General features: G+C 41.1%; 2 protein-coding genes across 2 annotated transcripts in view; both read right to left on the reverse strand.

The window, feature by feature from the left end:
- The window catches only part of LOC117508274 (sodium- and chloride-dependent GABA transporter 2-like), a 527,846-nt gene that overhangs the window by 180,815 nt on the left and 328,252 nt on the right, over positions 1-18,779 (reverse strand).
- The window catches only part of LOC117509074 (sodium- and chloride-dependent GABA transporter 3-like), a 233,564-nt gene that overhangs the window by 177,443 nt on the left and 37,342 nt on the right, over positions 1-18,779 (reverse strand). The window contains exons 4-6 of the mRNA XM_034168880.1: positions 17,480-17,567; positions 17,191-17,323; positions 4,311-4,445 (exon numbers count right to left, since the gene is read on the reverse strand). Of these exons, the coding sequence (XP_034024771.1) occupies positions 4,311-4,445; positions 17,191-17,323; positions 17,480-17,567 (356 nt within the window). The remainder of the gene's footprint in view (positions 1-4,310; positions 4,446-17,190; positions 17,324-17,479; positions 17,568-18,779) is intronic.

Genomic DNA, 18,779 nt, shown 5'->3' on the forward strand with positions numbered 1-18,779 from the left:
ATCGGACCAAAACTTATCGGAAGATAATTGGTCCGATGTCAGTTTTCAAAGTTATCTGTAAAGCTAATCTGATAATGAAAACATTATATTTGATAATTAGCGGTTAGCAGATTAGCGGGACTGTGCCCACCACTGGGTCTGTTAGTACACTCAACAAAAATATAAACGCAACACTTTTGGTTTTGCTCCCATTTTGTATGAGATGAACTCAAAGATCTAAAACTTTTTCCACATACACAATATCACCATTTCCCTCAAATATTGTTCACAAACCAGTCTAAATCTGTGATAGTGAGCACTTCTCCTTTGCTGAGATAATCCATCCCACCTCACAGGCGTGCCATATCAAGATGCTGATTAGACACCATGATTAGTGCACAGGTGTGCCTTAGACTGCCCACAATAAAAGGCCACTCTGAAAGGTGCAGTTTTATCACACAGCACAATGCCACAGATGTCGCAAGATTTGAGGGAGCATGCAATTGGCATGTTGACAGCAGGAATGTCAACCAGAGCTGTTGCTCATGTATTGAATGTTCATTTCTCTACCATAAGCCGTCTCCAAAGGCATTTCAGAGAATTTGGCAGTACATCCAACCAGCCTCACAACCGCAGACCACGTGTAACCACACCAGCCCAGGACCTCCACATCCAGCATATTCACCTCCAAGAACGTCTGAGACCAGCCACTCGGACAGCTGCTGAAACAATCGGTTTGCGTAACCAAAGAATTTCTGCACAAACTGTCAGAAACCGTCTCAGGGAAGCTCATCTGCATGCTCGTCGTCCTCATCGGGGTCTCGACCTGACTCCAGTTCGTCGCTGTAACCGACTTGAGTGGGCAAATGCTCACATTCACTGGCGTTTGGCACGTTGGAGAGGTGTTCTCTTCACGGATGAATCCCGGTTCACACTGTCCAGGGCAGATGGCAGACAGCGTGTGTGGCGTCGTGTGGGTGAGCAGTTTTCTGATGTCAATGTTGTGGATCGAGTGGCCCATGGTGGCGGTGGGGTTATGGTATGGGCAGGCGTCTGTTATGGACAAAGAACACAGGTGCATTTTATTGATGGCATTTTGAATGCACAGAGATACCGTGACAAGATCCTGAGGCCAATTGTTGTGCCATACATCCAAGAACATCACCTCATGTTGCAGCAGGATAATGCACGGCCCCATGTTGCAAGGATCTGTACACAATTCTTGGAAGCTGAAAATGTCCCAGTTCTTGCATGGCCGGCATACTCACCGGACATGTCACCCATTGAGCATGTTTGGGATGCTCTGGACCGGCGTATACGACAGCGTGTACCAGTTCCTGCCAATATCCAGCAACTTCGCACAGCCATTGAAGAGGAGTGGACCAACATTCCACAGGCCACAATTGACAACCTGATCAACTCTATGTGAAGGAGATGTGTTGCACTGCATGAGGCAAATGGTGGTCACACCAGATACTGACTGGTATCCCCCCCCCCCCCCAATAAAACAAAACTGCACCTTTCAGAGTGGCCTTTTATTGTGGGCAGTCTAAGGCACACCTGTGCACTAATCATGGTGTCTAATCAGCATCTTGATATGGCACACCTGTGAGGTGGGATGGATTATCTCAGCAAAGGAGAAGTGCTCACTATCACAGATTTAGACTGGTTTGTGAACAATATTTGAGGGAAATGGTGATATTATGTATGTGGAAAAAGTTTTAGATCTTTGAGTTCATCTCATACAAAATGGGAGCAAAACCAAAAGTGTTGCGTTTATATTTTTGTTGAGTGTAATTGTCGGAATGTATTTATTCAGGTTTGTCTCATTTATCTTTTACTGTTTTCTGTTTTTTGATGAGGTTGTGTGTTGGAGTTTTGCGTCATCAGTTCTTATGGTCTCTCACCTCCTGTTGTCTTTTGTTTCTGAATTGACTGTAGGTGTCTGGAGTTTGATGTTCAATTGTGGATTCAGGTTTTTCCATGTGTCACTGGATGGTTGCTTACTTACTAGTTTCTGGTGTCACTTTAAGATCGCTCTGTTTCTCCCGCCTCACTCAGCTCTTCACCCCTTATTAATCAGTGTTGCCTATTTAATCCACTCTGTCTTATTTGTGACTGCCGCTGGCTTATGCTTCATCAGTCTGCATTCCTGAACTCCCTCATCTGTTTGCACCAGTGTTTGATTGTAAGTAATCCATTGCTGTGATTTTTGACAGCTATTTTGTTGTTCATGGATTTTTGGAGAGTGGTTTCTGCATTTATGAATTTTACCACAGGAAGTGTTTTTGTCACCATTGTATTTCACCATCACCTTGGGAATTAAACAGTGTTACCACAGTTACTTTGAAAAAGTAATCTAATTACTGATTACTTCTTGAAAAAGTAACTTAGTTACTTTAGTGATTACTCAATTGTAAAAGTAACTAAGTTAGATTACTAGTTACTTTTTAGTTACTTTCCCCATCTGCCGACAACAACCCTCTGCCACCTCAACATGACAATGATACCTGTTTTGCCAAAACTCACTTTATAGTCACCCTTTCTTGACTTCAATGAAAATACAAAGTAAAAATAAAAAGTAAAATAAAGACCTCTTTCTTGACATCATATTTGACTGCTGACAGCACTGTAACAGTACAACTTGCAATTTCTAACCTACATTGTTTATAATGTAACTATTAAATTCTTTCTAACATTTTTCTAACATTTAAATTCTCTCTAAACATTTTACTTGTCGAAATTATTATTATTATAAGTAGTATTAGTAGTTGAAAAAAGGCTTCAAGACTGGACCTTTAATCTAGGGGTGTTGTGGGGTTGTTGTGCCCCCATTCCATCTAGATTCGCCCCTACTTTGGCATTTGAGCACAAAGAATGGATAACATTTATTTATGCAGAAAACATGACCAGATTTACAGGTAAAGTTTTATTGTGTTTTCACATCATGTGGTCCTCAGAAAGAGAGTTTAGGTGCATGTGAGTGGAAAATAGTGTTAATTGTTGACGCGTCATGGAGGATCAGCTGTTTTTAGCGAGCAGATACGGAGCGGCTCAGTTCAGAATTCTAAATAAAGGAGAAAAAAGCATAAAAATGTCTTTGTAAAGCTCAGTGCAGGTGTGCTGTTGTCACTGCGCTTTAAAAGGTGAGGACGAGTCGTATAGCTACTGCAGAAAACCGCGGATGAAAAGTTCACAGCTCAATTAAAGTGGGCAGTTCAGTCGAACCCCGACCCCCTGCCCACAGACCAAGTTTAATGCTGCTATTGACCCACAATGCAAAAATAATAGTAACGCACAGAAACTTGGAGAAGTAACTTTAATCTGATTACTGATTTGGAAAGATTAACGCGTTAGATTACTCGTTACTAAAAAAAAGTGGTCACATTAGAGTATCACTGGAATTAAAGCATCTGAATTTTTGCACTTAACCCTTTGAGTTTTGCTGTCTGCATTTTGTGGTCCACTCTTGACTCTTTGAGGTTCTAAACCATAACAAATTTGCTCCATTTTGGAACAATGTTGTAACATAACAAAATGTGGAAAAAGTAAAGCGCTGTGAATACTTTCCAGGTGCACTGCAAATGAGTGATCTTAAATGAATGCTTTTCTCTGAACCTGCTGACTTCATTACTTAAACAGACTGACCTAACACTCAAATTTAGTCCACCGGGGTTTGGGTATCTAGGAATTAATGAGACCTATCCTTCATATCCATGTTCTGCTAACGTCTCTTCTCTGGTCAACTGGTTTAAAGCAAATTTTGAGAGGCAGAATTCCTTGCCTCTATCATTGATAGGAATAATTAATGCAGAAAAAAATGTTTTGCCGAGACTTTTTGTTTGTTTGTTTGAATGTATACCTTTGTTCTGCCAAAGGATTTTTTTTTTAAATCTGTGGAACAAATTGTGACCACTGATGTGAGATGGTCACAATTTGGTATGTCAGGTTGAGAACAGAGTGGGACTGAATGGTAGATGAAGTTGTGAGCTGGTATAGAGCTGCTCTACAAAGCAAAAATCCTGGGAAAAGTGTGTGTGTGTGTGTGTGTGTGTGTGTGTGTGTGTGTGTGTGTGTGTGTGTGTGTGTGTGTGTGTGTGTGTGTGTGTGTGTGTGTGTGTGTGTGTGTGTGTGTGTGTGTGTGTGTGTGTGTGTGTGTGATGTACATCATAGAAGTGTGAACAAGTTCAAGGAAAATTTTCATCAGGGTCATACTTTCGTACTTGTAATAAGCTATGATGGGGCAATAAAGTATGAGCTTGCTGGGGTTAACCAGCCCATTGGTGTCCAACTGGAAACCCCTACTTTATAGTCCATCATTGTTGTACTACCTGAGGGTCTATCAGACGCGATGGTTCCGGAAGAAGATAAAACTTCACTCCCTGTAGAGCTCCAGGAAGCGAAAGTCCACGGATCAACAAGATGAACAACATTACATAGGGAAAGGTAGCAGTGAAATAAACCACCTAGGAAAAATGACAGACATAATCAAAAAAGTACTATGCAAATCTTGTTTTAACTTCAATTGTATGGTTTTCTAACATGTTGACTACCCATCACTACATGACGATAAAGGCTACTGAAACTATTAAAAAAGACAAAGAGAATGAATATTATCATGCTAAAGGTTTTTTTTTAATCACTAATGAATAGTGTCTGATTTTATGTTTGTAAATGATGAACTATTAATGATCAACTTTTCTTGAATGGTTTATAGAGAATTAAAAAATCATTTATAAATGTTTTATAAAGACATTACATATTTTGTTATTAATAATTATTAAGTCATCTCTTTATGTTCTTCCAAATGAGTAGCTAATAAAAAAGAATGCTTTGTAAATGTTTTAAAAGTAGTTATGTAAGCATTTAATTACACTTTATAAATGCTTTACTAATGCTTTATAGCATGCAGTTAATATAAAGTGTTGCCGCCTCTTTATATAGAATGTTTTTGTTACATTGTCTTTCACATAAAGGATGGCAGCAGCTCTTTGTCTGGCACTTCTTGGATTAACCTTTTCTTTCCTCAGTTTGGATGCCCTTTTTCTTTAATCCTGCAAGACCTATTCTTATCCTTCACCAGTTTGTGAATGATATGACATTTTCTGCCAAAGGTACATGAAATTATTCATTATAACTTTGGTGAATGATCCTGTAAGAGGGATATGTCAGTCAAAATGATGACATGCGATGAGGTTTGACGTATCTGACATTTTGCAATCTAAGTACAGCTGTTAAAATAAGTATTCACACTTCACCATTTTTCTCAGTAAATATATTTCTAAAGGTGCTAAAGGACAAACAGTGTTGTAAATAACAATAATCAGGACGTTAAAGAGCAAACTTCACTTTCTCCCAGAACGACATGATCAGGAAGCGAGCGGAGCTCACAGCTGCTCTGATTGAAAATAACGGAGAGACAGCCTGTGATTCTCGCATGTTTACATAAAACAAACGCAATAACAACGTCTAAAAACCCAGAGAATATATTCACAAGAGTTTTAGGCACAATATAAAAATAGATTTATGTTGTGATGTTAATTGTGTTGTCCATGTGCAGAGGTTAAAGTGAAGTGTGATCAGAGCATCTCAGTGCAGTTCTCAGTGTTACTGAGATCTTGCAGCGCGGTGACCTCTTCGAAGTTTTGCGGGATTTGAAACCTTCAAAGCCTCAATAGAAGACTGCATTAAATTTTGGAGGAGATCCAGATCCAAATCTGGATTCTGGATCAAGATTTCTCTATATATAGGCTTTGAAGGATTACGTCAAATCTACTTCACAGATTCTCACCAAATTTTGCATTGTCCCTGTCAAATAAATAAATAAATAAAGAATAAAGAATATTGAGGCATGGAAGACTCCACTGAATTTTGGAGGTGATCCGGATTGGTGGAAGTCAGAAATCTCTGATTGCTTTTGTTTATGGTGTCTTTTTTCCTGGTTGAAATGCAGATATGAATGAAGGAATCTACCAGACTTAAAAATGGACACATTACTTTTCATGCTACTTTGTCTTAAAATAAATGCACAAAATTTATTATCATGTTAATCAAGATAATCAGAAATTAATAACTGAAGTAAGAAAAAACACAAAAGGATTTTCTTTAATAAACTGCTCTGTATACATTAGCAGTTCTGATGCTCCTTATACACGTCTGCACCATTCTGTGTTTTGGCCTGATGCCTTGTTTCTTTTGGCTTTAATGTAAGGCTGGAACAAAGATTAAAAAAAAAAACTATGGCTTTACTTCACAAACTTTGGCTCTCATAATGTAGGCAATGCTGTTTCAGACAGTTATAAATTTAAAAATCCTCCAGGGGAGGTTGCTCCCAGTCTCCCCTATCCTGCAGCACTCAGTGCACGGCTCGCTGCAGGAGAACTTTAGTGGCTGCAGGAGAACTTTTCCCCAGCGCTGAGTGCTCAGCATATTGCAGGAAAGCTTTAGCGGCTGCAGGAGAACCTTTTCCCAGTGCTCGATGCGCGGCATGCTACAGGAGAACTTTAGCGGCTACACACTTTCGGAAACAGCGTAACGGCCCAACAGCAGCATAATTTTTTGAGGCAGCAGTGTAACGCTAACGCATTATAACGTTGTTATAATGCTGCCGAGAACCCTGATCACATTCATGTTGTCTCTTAGTTCCAGGTTTATGTTTCTTATGGTAGTGTCATTCGGGTTTGGGTGTTTCATAATTGGATTTGCTTTTATTTTCAGTTTTCATGATGTCAGTGTCACCACTTCTCTCCATGTGTTACTTAAAGTCCTCTCATGCTTCGCCGCCCTCACACAGTCCTCACACCTATTTGTAATCAGTTGAGTTTGTAGTTAAGCCGTACTTTTACGTGTTCCTTTTGCCAGTCAATTGTCCTCTATTCCTCGTTTCTTTTCCGGATGCCCCCTGGACGCCTCGCTGGAGAGGTGTTCTGGGCACGTCCCATTGGGAGGAGGCCCCGGGGAAGACACAGGACACGCTGGAGGGACTATATACCTCGGCTGGCTTGGGAACGCCTTGGGGTTCCCCCGGAGGAGCTAGGGGAGGTGTGTGTGGATTGGGAGGTCTTGGCGGCTTTGCTTGAGCTGCTGCCCCCGCGACCCAACTCCGGATAAAGCAGAAGAAAATGGATGGATGGATGGATCCTCATTTCTGTCGTCTGCACCTGTTTACCGGAAGGGTCCATACCCCACTGTAACTTTAGATAGTGTTTTGTTTTCACTTTGTTTGTCTGATTTTGATTCAGCCTTTTCATAGTAGCTTTGGATTTTTTTACTTGGGACTGTGTGCCCATGATTGTTTATCACTGCCACTTGGAATATTAAAGGATTTTGGTTTTTGCCATACATCTTGGGGTCCTATTTAGTCTTGTTTGTGGCTTAACCACAAGAAAAAAAAATTGAATACCCTGACTGAAATGTATTTAATACTTCGTACAAAAGTCTTTTTCAAGACATCTCCTGTATGGAGAAACTAGTCACGTGCATTGGATTCAAGTAAAGGCTGAGCTATTCTAGCATCTTTATTTTAATTCTCTGAGACCACCTGAGAGTTTCCTTGGCTGTGTGTTTGGTATCTTAGTGTTGCTGAAATGTCTTCATCATCCTGGTAGATTTTTATCAAGAATGTCTCTGTACAATTTTCCATTCATCCTTCTTCAATTATGTGGCATTTGGCAGTGCTGTATGTTGAAAAACACTCCCAGACATGATGCTCACATCCAACCTTTATTGTTGGTATGGTGTTTTTGGGGTGATGTGCAGTGCCATTTGCATACAAGCCATAGTGGTTGAGCACCTGATCGTGGCCAATTTATGGTGAAATGATGTTCTTTCCACTTTTAGATTATGGCCCCAACAGAGCTCACTGGAGCATTTAGAACTTTAGAAATCTTTCTGCAAACAATGCCATCCGCATGTTTTGCAACAATAAGGCCCCCTTCACACTTATCATGAATCAGGGGAAAAAACAAACTTTAAGGCACAGTCGGGAGGGACAGCTGTGTATGAATGCCATTCGACTACTTAGAATGTGGGAGGATCCCACCTCAACTGATTCATGCACATCCTGTCCATATGCTTAAGAATGCCATTTAAATGTAGTTGGAACACAGTACAAATACCCAGAATGCTGTCAAAATGTAGTAAGAATATCAAGAATGTGTTCAAATGCCGTGCGAGTGTGATCTGATTGCCACCCGAAGTCTGGGTGTAAGCCAAGCAAGGGGAGGGACATAGCAAATCGAGCATTGCGGTGTGTTATCTTTTGAAGACCTGGGTTTTCTTTCTGCTAGATGTTGAAAGATATCCAATCTATGAACTGTGAACATGTAAACCAGGGACCTCTGATGATTACAGAACTAGAATGCATGTAACTGCATGTGTTCAGAGTATTATGGCCATCAGAACACCAATGTGCACACCCACAACTGTTATTACCACTGGGGCCACCGGTAATAACCACCAGTCCATGGTGTATCACAGTAAACCAATAATCAGAGGACCCCAGATGACATATATCAGTACAAATACTGGAGAACATACGTAATGCAGAGGGGAGGGAAGGCAAGACCTGACAGCAGCTGCATGCTCCCCCGTCACCATCTCTCTCTCTCTCGCTCTCTCCAGGAAATCAGTTCTGCAGTGGACAGTGGGGCAATCAGACAGTATAGTGTCACGCACGAACAGCACAGTGATCAGATGATACCGCCTTATGCTTTTCCTCTCTCCATGATATTAGGTCCTTGAGATGACCACACTGTGGTTCATGTGTGTCCTGGCAATCAGTTAATGCTTCACATGACAGACTGTCTGGACTTTGTAATCGCATGTTATGTGCCTGATGTACAACAGGGTGTCCCGCTGTCTGGCTAGATGGCGCACATTGTGCCACTGGACAGTGTGTCATATGGCATATATATTTCATGGTGGTCGAGGCATTTGCCATCAGCACTTGGCTGATATAGCCATCTCACAGCGCTCCCAGGATGACAGCAATGTCATCACAGCCTGCAAGGTGGCCGATGTTTGCCCTGCACTGTGAGACACATCTGGAGCTGTCCCAAAGGTGAATTTTTATTTTTCTATACAACCGCAATTCCAATGAAGTTGGGACGTTGTGTAAAATGTAAATAAAAACAGATTACATTGATTTGCAATTCCTCTTCAACCTATATTCAGTTGAATACACCACAAACACAAAATATTTAATGTTCAAACTGATAAACTTTATTGTTTTTGTGCACATATTTGCTCATTTTGAAATGGATGCCTGCAACACATTTTTAAAAAGCTGGGACAGTGGTATGTTTACCACTGTGTTACCTCACCTTTCCTTCTAACAACACTCAATAAGCATTTGGGAACTGAGGACACTAATTGTTGAAGCTTTGTAGGTGGAATTCTTTCCCATTCTTGATTGATGTACAACTTCAGTTGTTCAACAGTCCAAGGTCTCAGTTGTCGTATTTTGCGCTTCATAATGGGAGACACATTTTCAATGAGCGACAGGCCTGGACTGCAAGCAGGCCAGTCTAGTAGCCGCACTCTTTTATTGTGAAGCCACGCTGTTGTAACACATGCAGAATGTGGCTTGGCATTGTCTTGCTGAAATAAGCAGGGACTTCTCTGAAAAAGACGTTGCATAGATGGCAGCATGTGTTGCTCCAAAACCTGGATGTACCTTTCATCATTGATGGTGCCATCACAGATGTGTAAGTTGCGCATGCCATGGGCACTAACACACCCCCATACCATCACAAATGCTGGCTTTTGAACTTTGCACTGGTAACAATCTGGATGGTCTTTTTCCTCTTTTGTCCAGAGGACACAATGTCCATGATTTTCAAAAACAATTTGAAATGTGGACTCATCAGACCATAGCACACTTTCCACTTTGTGTCTGTCAATTTCAAATGAGCCTGGGCCCAGAGAAGGTGGCGGCATTTCTGGATGTTGCTGATGTACAGCTTTCGCTTTCCATGGCAGAGTTTTAACTTGCAGTTGTAGATGTAGCGACAAACTGTGTTAACTGACAATGGTTTTCTGAAGTGTTGCTGAGCCCACGTGGTAAGATCCGTTACACAATGATGTCGGTTTTTAATGCAGCGCCGCCTGAGGGATCGAAGGTCACGGGCATTCAATGTTGGTTTTCGGCCTTGTCGCTTACATGTAGAAAGTTCTCCAGATTCTCTGAATCTTCTGATTATATTATGGACTGTAGCTAATGGAATCCCTAAATTCCTTGCAATTGAACATTGAGAAACATTGTTCTTAAACTGTTGGACTATTTTTTTCACAGAGTTCTTCACAAAGTACTGATCCTCACCCCATCTTTGCTTGTGAACTGCTGAGTCTTTTGGGGATGTTTCTTCTATACCCAATCATGACACTCACAATTAGTGTCCTCAGTTCCCCAAATACTTATTGAGTGTTGTTAAAAGGAAAGGTGATGTAAGCTGGGACAGTGGTAAACATACCACTGTCCCAACTTTTTTGAAACTTGTTGCAGGCATCCATTTCAAAATGAGCAAATATTTGCACAAAAACAATAACATTTATCAGTTTGAACATTAAATATCTTGTCTTTGTGGTGTATTCAATTGAATATAGGTTGAAGAGGATTTGCAAATCATTGTATTCTGTTTTTATTTATGTTTTACACAACGTCCCAACTTCAGTGGAATTGGGGTTGTATATTGTAATGGCTTGGCAGAACAGTTGCATCGTTATTACTTGTACAGTGTTAGATGGTGTACATGTCTTAATATGTGTATTACAGCTGTGACTCCCTGTTCAGCTTTGCTGTGCCATGCCGAGTCTCTGAAATGGATTGACTCAGCATGGGGCAGCAGCATAGTGCATGTAAATGTGGTGTTAAAGCTGTAAAGATCCTATCATTTCACATACATTATCTAACCCATGAGAGGGAATGACAATGTATCTGTAATATAAGGTTTATTATAGATATAACACCCTATTCAGATGTGCACGCTGCTCTATATCTCTGGAATGCACAGTGACACAGAGTGCTTTTGGTTTGATTGTGCAATGTTCATGTCTAGTTCTTCAAATTATATTTGGATTAACCATGGAATTGATAAGCTGGTCTCTGAATGCTATTGACACCATTTTTTCAACAAGGAAATTAGGGCTGGGGGATCCTGCATGCCCAGATGAACCTACCCTGCAGGCTCTGTTCTTGACTCATGGGAGAAGTGGCATGTTGCATGCTTGGTACCACTCTCTGTGGAGGACATCGAAGACTTATTTATATTTGGTTTTATTGTGGGAGAGCTGGTGCTTATTGATTTATGTGCTGCCCTGACCTACCCGAGAATTGGCAAGACGGCTGCTACCAGAACCACAACCCCTCACCTGTCCATCATGATTAATGAGTTGGGCAAGATGATACAGTCTCAGACTGAATTAACGCTTGAAGTCAGACGTAAGTTGGATAACATCTCGGAGCAAATGTATGCTTTGCAAGGGAAGATGTCGAGACCAGGGAATACTCATGAATTGGATTTGGTCGGTCAGAGGAGCAGCAAATGTGTGTTTTTTTTTGTTTTTTTTTTTGCTCAACCCTAAACATGGCAAGCTTATCAGCCTCCGAAGTTCAAAACGCCCCGCTGTTTTCCTCCAGAAGAATTTCTAAGGCCTTGGTGAACCATTCGGCAGCCCTCTCATCTTCTGCCCTCCCCAACAGTCTGATGTTGTCAAGACAACTCCAGACATTATGCATACACTGACAGAAACTGCTGCAAACTCATCTGACTGGTACCAACTCTTCACATCTGCACATATGACGCACACCCCTCTCTCCCCCTGCCCCCCTGCCCCCCCTCCCCCGCGACTCCACTCTGCCGCTCCCCCGAGCTCACAGTGGTGCGGGACAATGCAGGACAATATGTATGTTTTAATTCTGATGTGTGCCATTATTATGTTCAACTTGTAATAATTGTGGATTGATTGTATTTTTGTCTGAGGTGATTGGGTGTGAAGAAATTTCATGGCACTTGTCGTAATGACAATAATTGTATCTATCTATTTAGCTCACAATGAATGCGTGTCACAGACATTGCACATACCTGCTTTGCGCACCTCGAACAGGATCCAGTGGAGGTGCACGTACAGCCATCCTTGGCACAATGGGGACATGCTGGCAGGATTTGACATGCCTGACCATGGCGAATTGCCCTCAAAAACAATCAGACTGTTTCAAACGCTGTTATCAAATCAAATCAAATCAATTTTATTTATATAGTGCCAAATCACAACAAACAGTTGCCCCAAGGCGCTTTATATTGTAAGACAAGGCCATACAATAATTAAGGAAAAGCCCCAACGGTCAAAACGACCCCCTGTGAGCAAGCACTTGGCAACAGTGGGAAGGAAAAACTCCCTTTTAACAGGACGAAACCTCCAGCAGAACCAGGCTCAGGGAGGGGCAGTCTTCTGCTGGGACTGGTTGGGGCTGAGGGAGAGAACCAGGAAAAAGACATGCTGTGGAGGGGAGCAGAGATCAATCACTAATGATTAAATGCAGAGTGGTGCATACAGAGCAAAAAGAGAAAGAAACACTCAGTGCATCATGGGAACCCCCCAGCAGTCTAAGTCTATAGCAGCATAACTAAGGGATGGTTCAGGGTCACCTGATCCAGCCCTAACTATAAGCTTTAGCAAAAAGGAAAGTTTTAAGCCTAATCTTAAAAGTAGAGAGGGTGTCTGTCTCCCTGATCTGAATTGGGAGCTGGTTCCACAGGAGAGGAGCCTGAAAGCTGAAGGCTGTGCCTCCCATTCTACTCTTACAAACCCTAGGAACTACAAGTAAGCATGCAGTCTGAGAGTGAATTGCTCTATTGGAGTGATATGGTACTATGAGGTCCCTAAGATAAGATGGGACCTGATTATTCAAAACCTTATAAGTAAGAAGAAGAATTTTAAATTCTATTCTAGAATTAACAGGAAGCCAATGAAGAGAGGCCAATATGGGTGAGATATGCTCTCTCCTTCTAGTCCCTGTCAGTACTCTAGCTGCAGCATTTTGAATTAACTGAAGGCTTTTCAGGGAACTTTTAGGACAACCTGATAATAATGAATTACAATAGTCCAGCCTAGAGGAAATAAATGCATGAATTAGTTTTTCAGCATCACTCTGAGACAAGACCTTTCTAATTTTAGAGATATTGCGCAAATGCAAAAAAGCAGTCCTACATATTTGTTTAATATGCACATTGAATGGCATATCCTGATCAAAAATGACTCCAAGATTTCTCACAGTATTACTAGAGGTCAGGGTAATGCCATCCAGAGTAAGGATCTGGTTAGACACCATGTTTCTAAGATTTGTGGGGCCAAGTACAATAACTTCAGTTTTATCTGAGTTTAAAAGCAGGAAATTAGAGGTCATCCACGTCTTTATGTCTGTAAGACAATCCTGCAGTTTAGCTAATTGGTGTATGTCCTCTGGCTTCATGGATAGATAAAGCTGGGTATCAACTGCGTAACAATGAAAATTTAAGCAATGCCGTCTAATAATACTGCCTAAGGGAAAGATGTATAAAGTGAATAAAATTGGTCCTAGCACAGAACCTTGTGGAACTCCATAATTAACCTTAGTCTGTGAAGAAGATTCCCCATTTACATGAACAAATTGTAATCTATTAGATAAATATGATTCAAACCACCGCAGCGCAGTGCCTTTAATACCTATGGCATTGTTGTGTGTTGGGGGGTTTGGCTGGACAATTTGGTGTTGTTTTCTTTTCTTTGCTCTCCAGGTGGTATGCAAACTGGTTTTTGTCTGTGGAGAAGGTGCTGGCAGAAGAGTCCTTCACCCTCATCAGCATTATTGGCTGCACTTGTGGAGGATGTGCACGTGCAGGCCTAATGACTTGCAGCACCTGTGGATGATGCTCACGTGCAAACCTAAAGACTTTCAGCTGAAGCAGATAATGAGATGGCGTTCTGCATTTAAGCCATGAGTGATTCGAGCAGAATGGCCGGGAACTCGACCCTGTGACGTTCGTTTGTGAGACGCTGAGGACCGCGCCAGGGTTTGACACATCGTGCCTGTGAAGGAGGACGGGTGAGGGACACATGCTGTCAGCACACATCAGAGGTGATGATTGTCTGAATAAGTGTTAACAGTAATTTGGTATTTTGTTACGCAGTATATTTGAACATTGATGAGAATTGTGCAGCTCGCTTCTCACTGCCGTGGCGTACGGAATGATGATCCTCCACCTGTTGTGAGAAGCTGCTCATTTACATAAAGCTTAAATTCAGACCTGAATGTGTTGCTGATAGTGTGTGCCTCTGAAGGATATTTGTTGTAGCTCTGTTGACTTACCTCACCTTTTCCATCCTTCACAGAGTCAGTTTGTCGTGTCCACCTGGGGGGTGTTCGGCGGTGAATTTGAGTCCAGAAGCGCCGAGCTTTGATCCATTTGGGCGCTGGAGAGCGTGCCGTCCTTCACCTCGCCAGACAACCGCACATTTATGTTGTACACCAATTATTGCACAGGAGGGAAATAAAACTGTTTTGTTTTTGGAACCGCTTTCTGGTTATTTAACGCTGGGTTCGGTCAGACGTTGGTCCGCTCCTCAACCCGCGTCTGCACATAACAGGCATGCTCTAATCTCTGTAATAAAATTTTATGGTCAACAGTATCAAAAGCAGCACTGAGGTCTAACAGAACAAGCACAGAAATGAGTCCACTGTCTGAGGCCATAAGACGATCATTTGTAACCTTCACTAATGCTGTTTCTGTACTATGATGAATTCTAAAACCTGACTGAAACTCTTCAAATAGACCATTCCTCTGCAGATGATGAGTTAGCTGTTTTACAACTACCCTTTCAAGAATTTTTGAGAGAAAAGGAAGGTTGGAGATTGGCCTATAATTAGCTGGGTCAAGTGATGGATTTTTAAGTAATGGTTTAATTACTGCCAGCTTAAAAGCCTGTGGTACATAGCCAACTAATAAAGATAGATTGATCATATTTAAGATCGAAGCATTAATTAATGGTAGGGCTTCCTTGAGCAGCCTGGTAGGAATGGGATCTAATAGACATGTTGATGGTTTGGATGAAGTAACTAATGAAAATAACTCAGACAGAACAATCGGAGAGAAAGAGTCTAACCAAATACCGGCATCACTGAAAGCAGCCAAAGATAACGATACGTCTTTGGGATGGTTATGAGTAATTTTTTCTCTAATAGTTAAAATTTTATTAGCAAAGAAAGTCATGAAGTTATTACTATTTAAAGTTAAAGGAATAAACGGCTCAATAGAGCTCTGACTCTTTGTCAGCCTGGCTACAGTGCTGAAAAGAAACCTGGGGTTGTTCTTATTTACCTTCAATTAGTGATGAGTAGTAAGATGTCCTAGCTTTACGGAGGGCTTTTTTATAGAGCAACAGACTCTTTTTCCAGGCTAAGTGAAGATCTTCTAAATTAGTGAGACGCCATTTCCTCTCCAACTTACGGGTTATCTGCTTTAAGCTGCGAGTTTGTGAGTTATACCATGGAGTCAGGCACTTCTGATTTAAGGCTCTCTTTTTCAGAGGCGCTACAGCATCCAAAGCTGTCTTCAATGAGGATGTAAAACTATTGACGAGATACTCTATCTCACTTACAGAGTTTAGGTAGCTACTCTGCCCTGTGTTGGTATATGGCATTAGAGAACATAAAAAAGGAATAATATCCTTAAACCTAGTTACAGCGCTTTCTGAAAGACTTCTAGTGTAATGAAACTTATTCCCCACTGCTGGGTAGTCCATCAGAGTAAATGTAAATGTTATTAAGAAATGATCAGACAGAAGGGAGTTTTCAGGGAATACTGTTAAGTCTTCAATTTCCATACCATAAGTCAGAACAAGATCTAAGATATGATTAAAGTGGTGGGTGGACTCATTTACATTTTCAGCAAAGCCAACTGAGTCTAATAATAGATTAAATGCAGTGTTGAGGCTGTCATTCTCAGCATCTGTGTGGATGTTAAAATCGCCCACTATAATTATCTTATCTGAGCTAAGCACTAAGTCAGACAAAAGGTCTGAAAATTCACAGAGAAACTCACAGTAATGACCAGGTGGACGATAGATAATAACAAATAAAACTAGTTTTTGGGACTTCCAATTTGGATGGACAAGACTAAGAGTCAAGCTTTCAAATGAATTAAAGCTCTGAAATGATGATAATAACATCATAATGATGTTATGATGCTGTCAGGATATTTAGAATGCAGTCAGACTGTGGAAAGACTGAACTTTGACTGCTGTTTGAGCTTTTTTACACCTCAAATGCACCTTTAGGGGAGGTGATGGTCTAGTGGTTAAGGCATTAGTCCACGGTTCAAATCCCAGCCTGACTGGAAAAAAAGGGGCCCTTGGGCAAGGTCTTTAATCCCCTATTGCTCCTGGTGTGTAGTGAGTGCCTTGTATGGCAGCACCCTGACATTGGGGTGAATGTGAGGCATTATTTGTAAAGCGTGTTGAGCATCTGATGCAGATGGAAAAGCACTATATAAATCCAGTCCATTTACCATTTGCCTTGGGAGTTAGGAGCACACATTCAGGCTGGCCGCACGACTGTACCCAGCTGTTTGGAGTGCAAGCAGACTGCTGTCAGAGGCTTTCGAATGTGCCTCGACTTTGCCTGAATGGAGGTTGAATTTTCATTCAGACGGCTTTCGGGCTCATTCAGCTGCTCGTGTAACAGGGGTGTAAGGTCGGAAAGATCTTGAGAGTTCTTTGCTTTCACATATCATGAGATGTTTCTTGTGTGACACCTTGGTAATGAGACATTGTTTTACAATCCATCAGACTGCTTTTTAATTACTGATAGATTTCAGCTGGTGTCTTGGCTTTCCATGCATTTTTGCACCTCCTTTCTTCATGTGTTTAATATTTTTTTCCCTGTGTCATTACACATAACTTCATTTATGGACATCTACGATTTGATTTCTTTGTATGTATGGATTACTTGTCTTGTTATGACATCTCTTGAAAATTTCATGTCAAAAGTACCTTTAGAAATATGTTAACTGAGATAAATGGTGACTTATTCAATGCTTATTTTACCCGCTGTATGTGGACTGTCAAAGGGAATGAATGAGCAGCTTGCGTGCAAATTTTGAGCTGCCTTAAGTGTGTAACAGCTGAGATAACTGTGGTTGAAGAAACAAAATGTTTATATATAAAGACAAATACCTTTCCTGTTGACTTGACGCCCTTCCAGATACAAAAGTAACAGATGATCCACACTGCAATTAGGCATAATAGCACCTCCCACCTGATGCTTCCAAGCTCCTCAATGCCCCCTGACAGAGCCAACACTCGGTGTCTAGGTGGAAAAGCACAGATCAGTACAAATTTACTGAATTTTTTCTCACATAAAATGTTGACCACATTTATAATGTCAGCGATAATAAAAGAATGTTTATGACATGTTTATGAATGTTTGTAATCAATGAATTACTTAATTGATTAAATTACATACTCCCAGAATTCTAGTGCAGCAGAGGTTGCATTGGTCTGGTTGGTCCATTTGATGGTGTTATTTTGCATTGAAATTTCAACACAATCATCTAACAACATACAGAGAAAATCATTATTCAGACAATGATCATGTATGTAAAAATGTTTGATAGTAATGATGCATGCGGTGGTGCAGTACATCACCATATGCATCACACTAAGGAACCCCTTTGGGTCCTGAAAGGCAACCACACAGGCACACAATCACTCCATCCTCACCACTCAATAGCCATCAGTGCAAGATATCGTCCTCTAATGAGTCTGGTTCAGTAAATGTGCACTTAACATAGTCATTCCGGTGGTGCCCCAGGATCCCCCAAAGGGATCTAGTACCAGAAATATCCTGTCATCACCTTAGGTCACTGGTTAGTGTCCAGATCTCTCAACCATTTGGTAAGCAGCAACAAAGTCAAGCCACCTTGACACTTGCACAAATTTGATCCCTGCACTGCTGCACAATTCATTGTGGCAATGTGTCACGCTGGACGCTACGCTATATAAAATAAAGCCTGTGCTGTATAATTTTGCAGCTAATGATGCAGTTGCTCTCAGAACATACCTGATGAAACCATTCTCTCATCGCTCCATCATCTGTTCGTCTGTCTGTTAGCAGGATTACGTCAAAACTACTGCATGAATATTGACAAAATTTTCACCACAGATAGATATTAGGCCATGGAAGAACCAATTAAGTTTAGGCGTTGATCTGTATCCGGATTCTGGATCAAGTTTCACTTCATATAGGCTTTGAAGGATTACTGTTAGCAGGATTACCTCAAAACTACTGCACAGATTTTGACAAAATTTTCAACACATACATATATTAGACCATGGAAGACTCCATTAAAATTTGAAGGTGATCTGGATCCAGATCCTGGTTCTGGGTCAAGTTTCACTTTATATAGGCTTTGAAGGATTACATCAAAACTACTTCATGGATTCTCACCAAATTTTCACCATGGATACCTTTAAATTTTAGAGGTGATATGGATCCAAATCCGGATTCTGGATCAAGATTTCACTTTTTATACACTTTGAAGGATTACAACAAAACAACTTCACAGATTCTCACCCAATTTGTACCACAGATAGACATTAGGGCATGGAAGACTCCATTAGATTTTGGAGGGGATCCAGATAGGCGGACATCAGAAATCTCTGATTGCTCTTGTTTTAGATGTAGCATCTCTTCATAATCTAATTTCAAGCTCATATGCCCTGCGTGCAATGACACACATTGACGCACAGTGACATGCAGGTTG

Source organism: Thalassophryne amazonica, chromosome 4 (assembly GCF_902500255.1).
Source record: "Thalassophryne amazonica chromosome 4, fThaAma1.1, whole genome shotgun sequence".
NCBI classification, from domain to species: Eukaryota; Metazoa; Chordata; class Actinopteri; order Batrachoidiformes; family Batrachoididae; genus Thalassophryne; species Thalassophryne amazonica.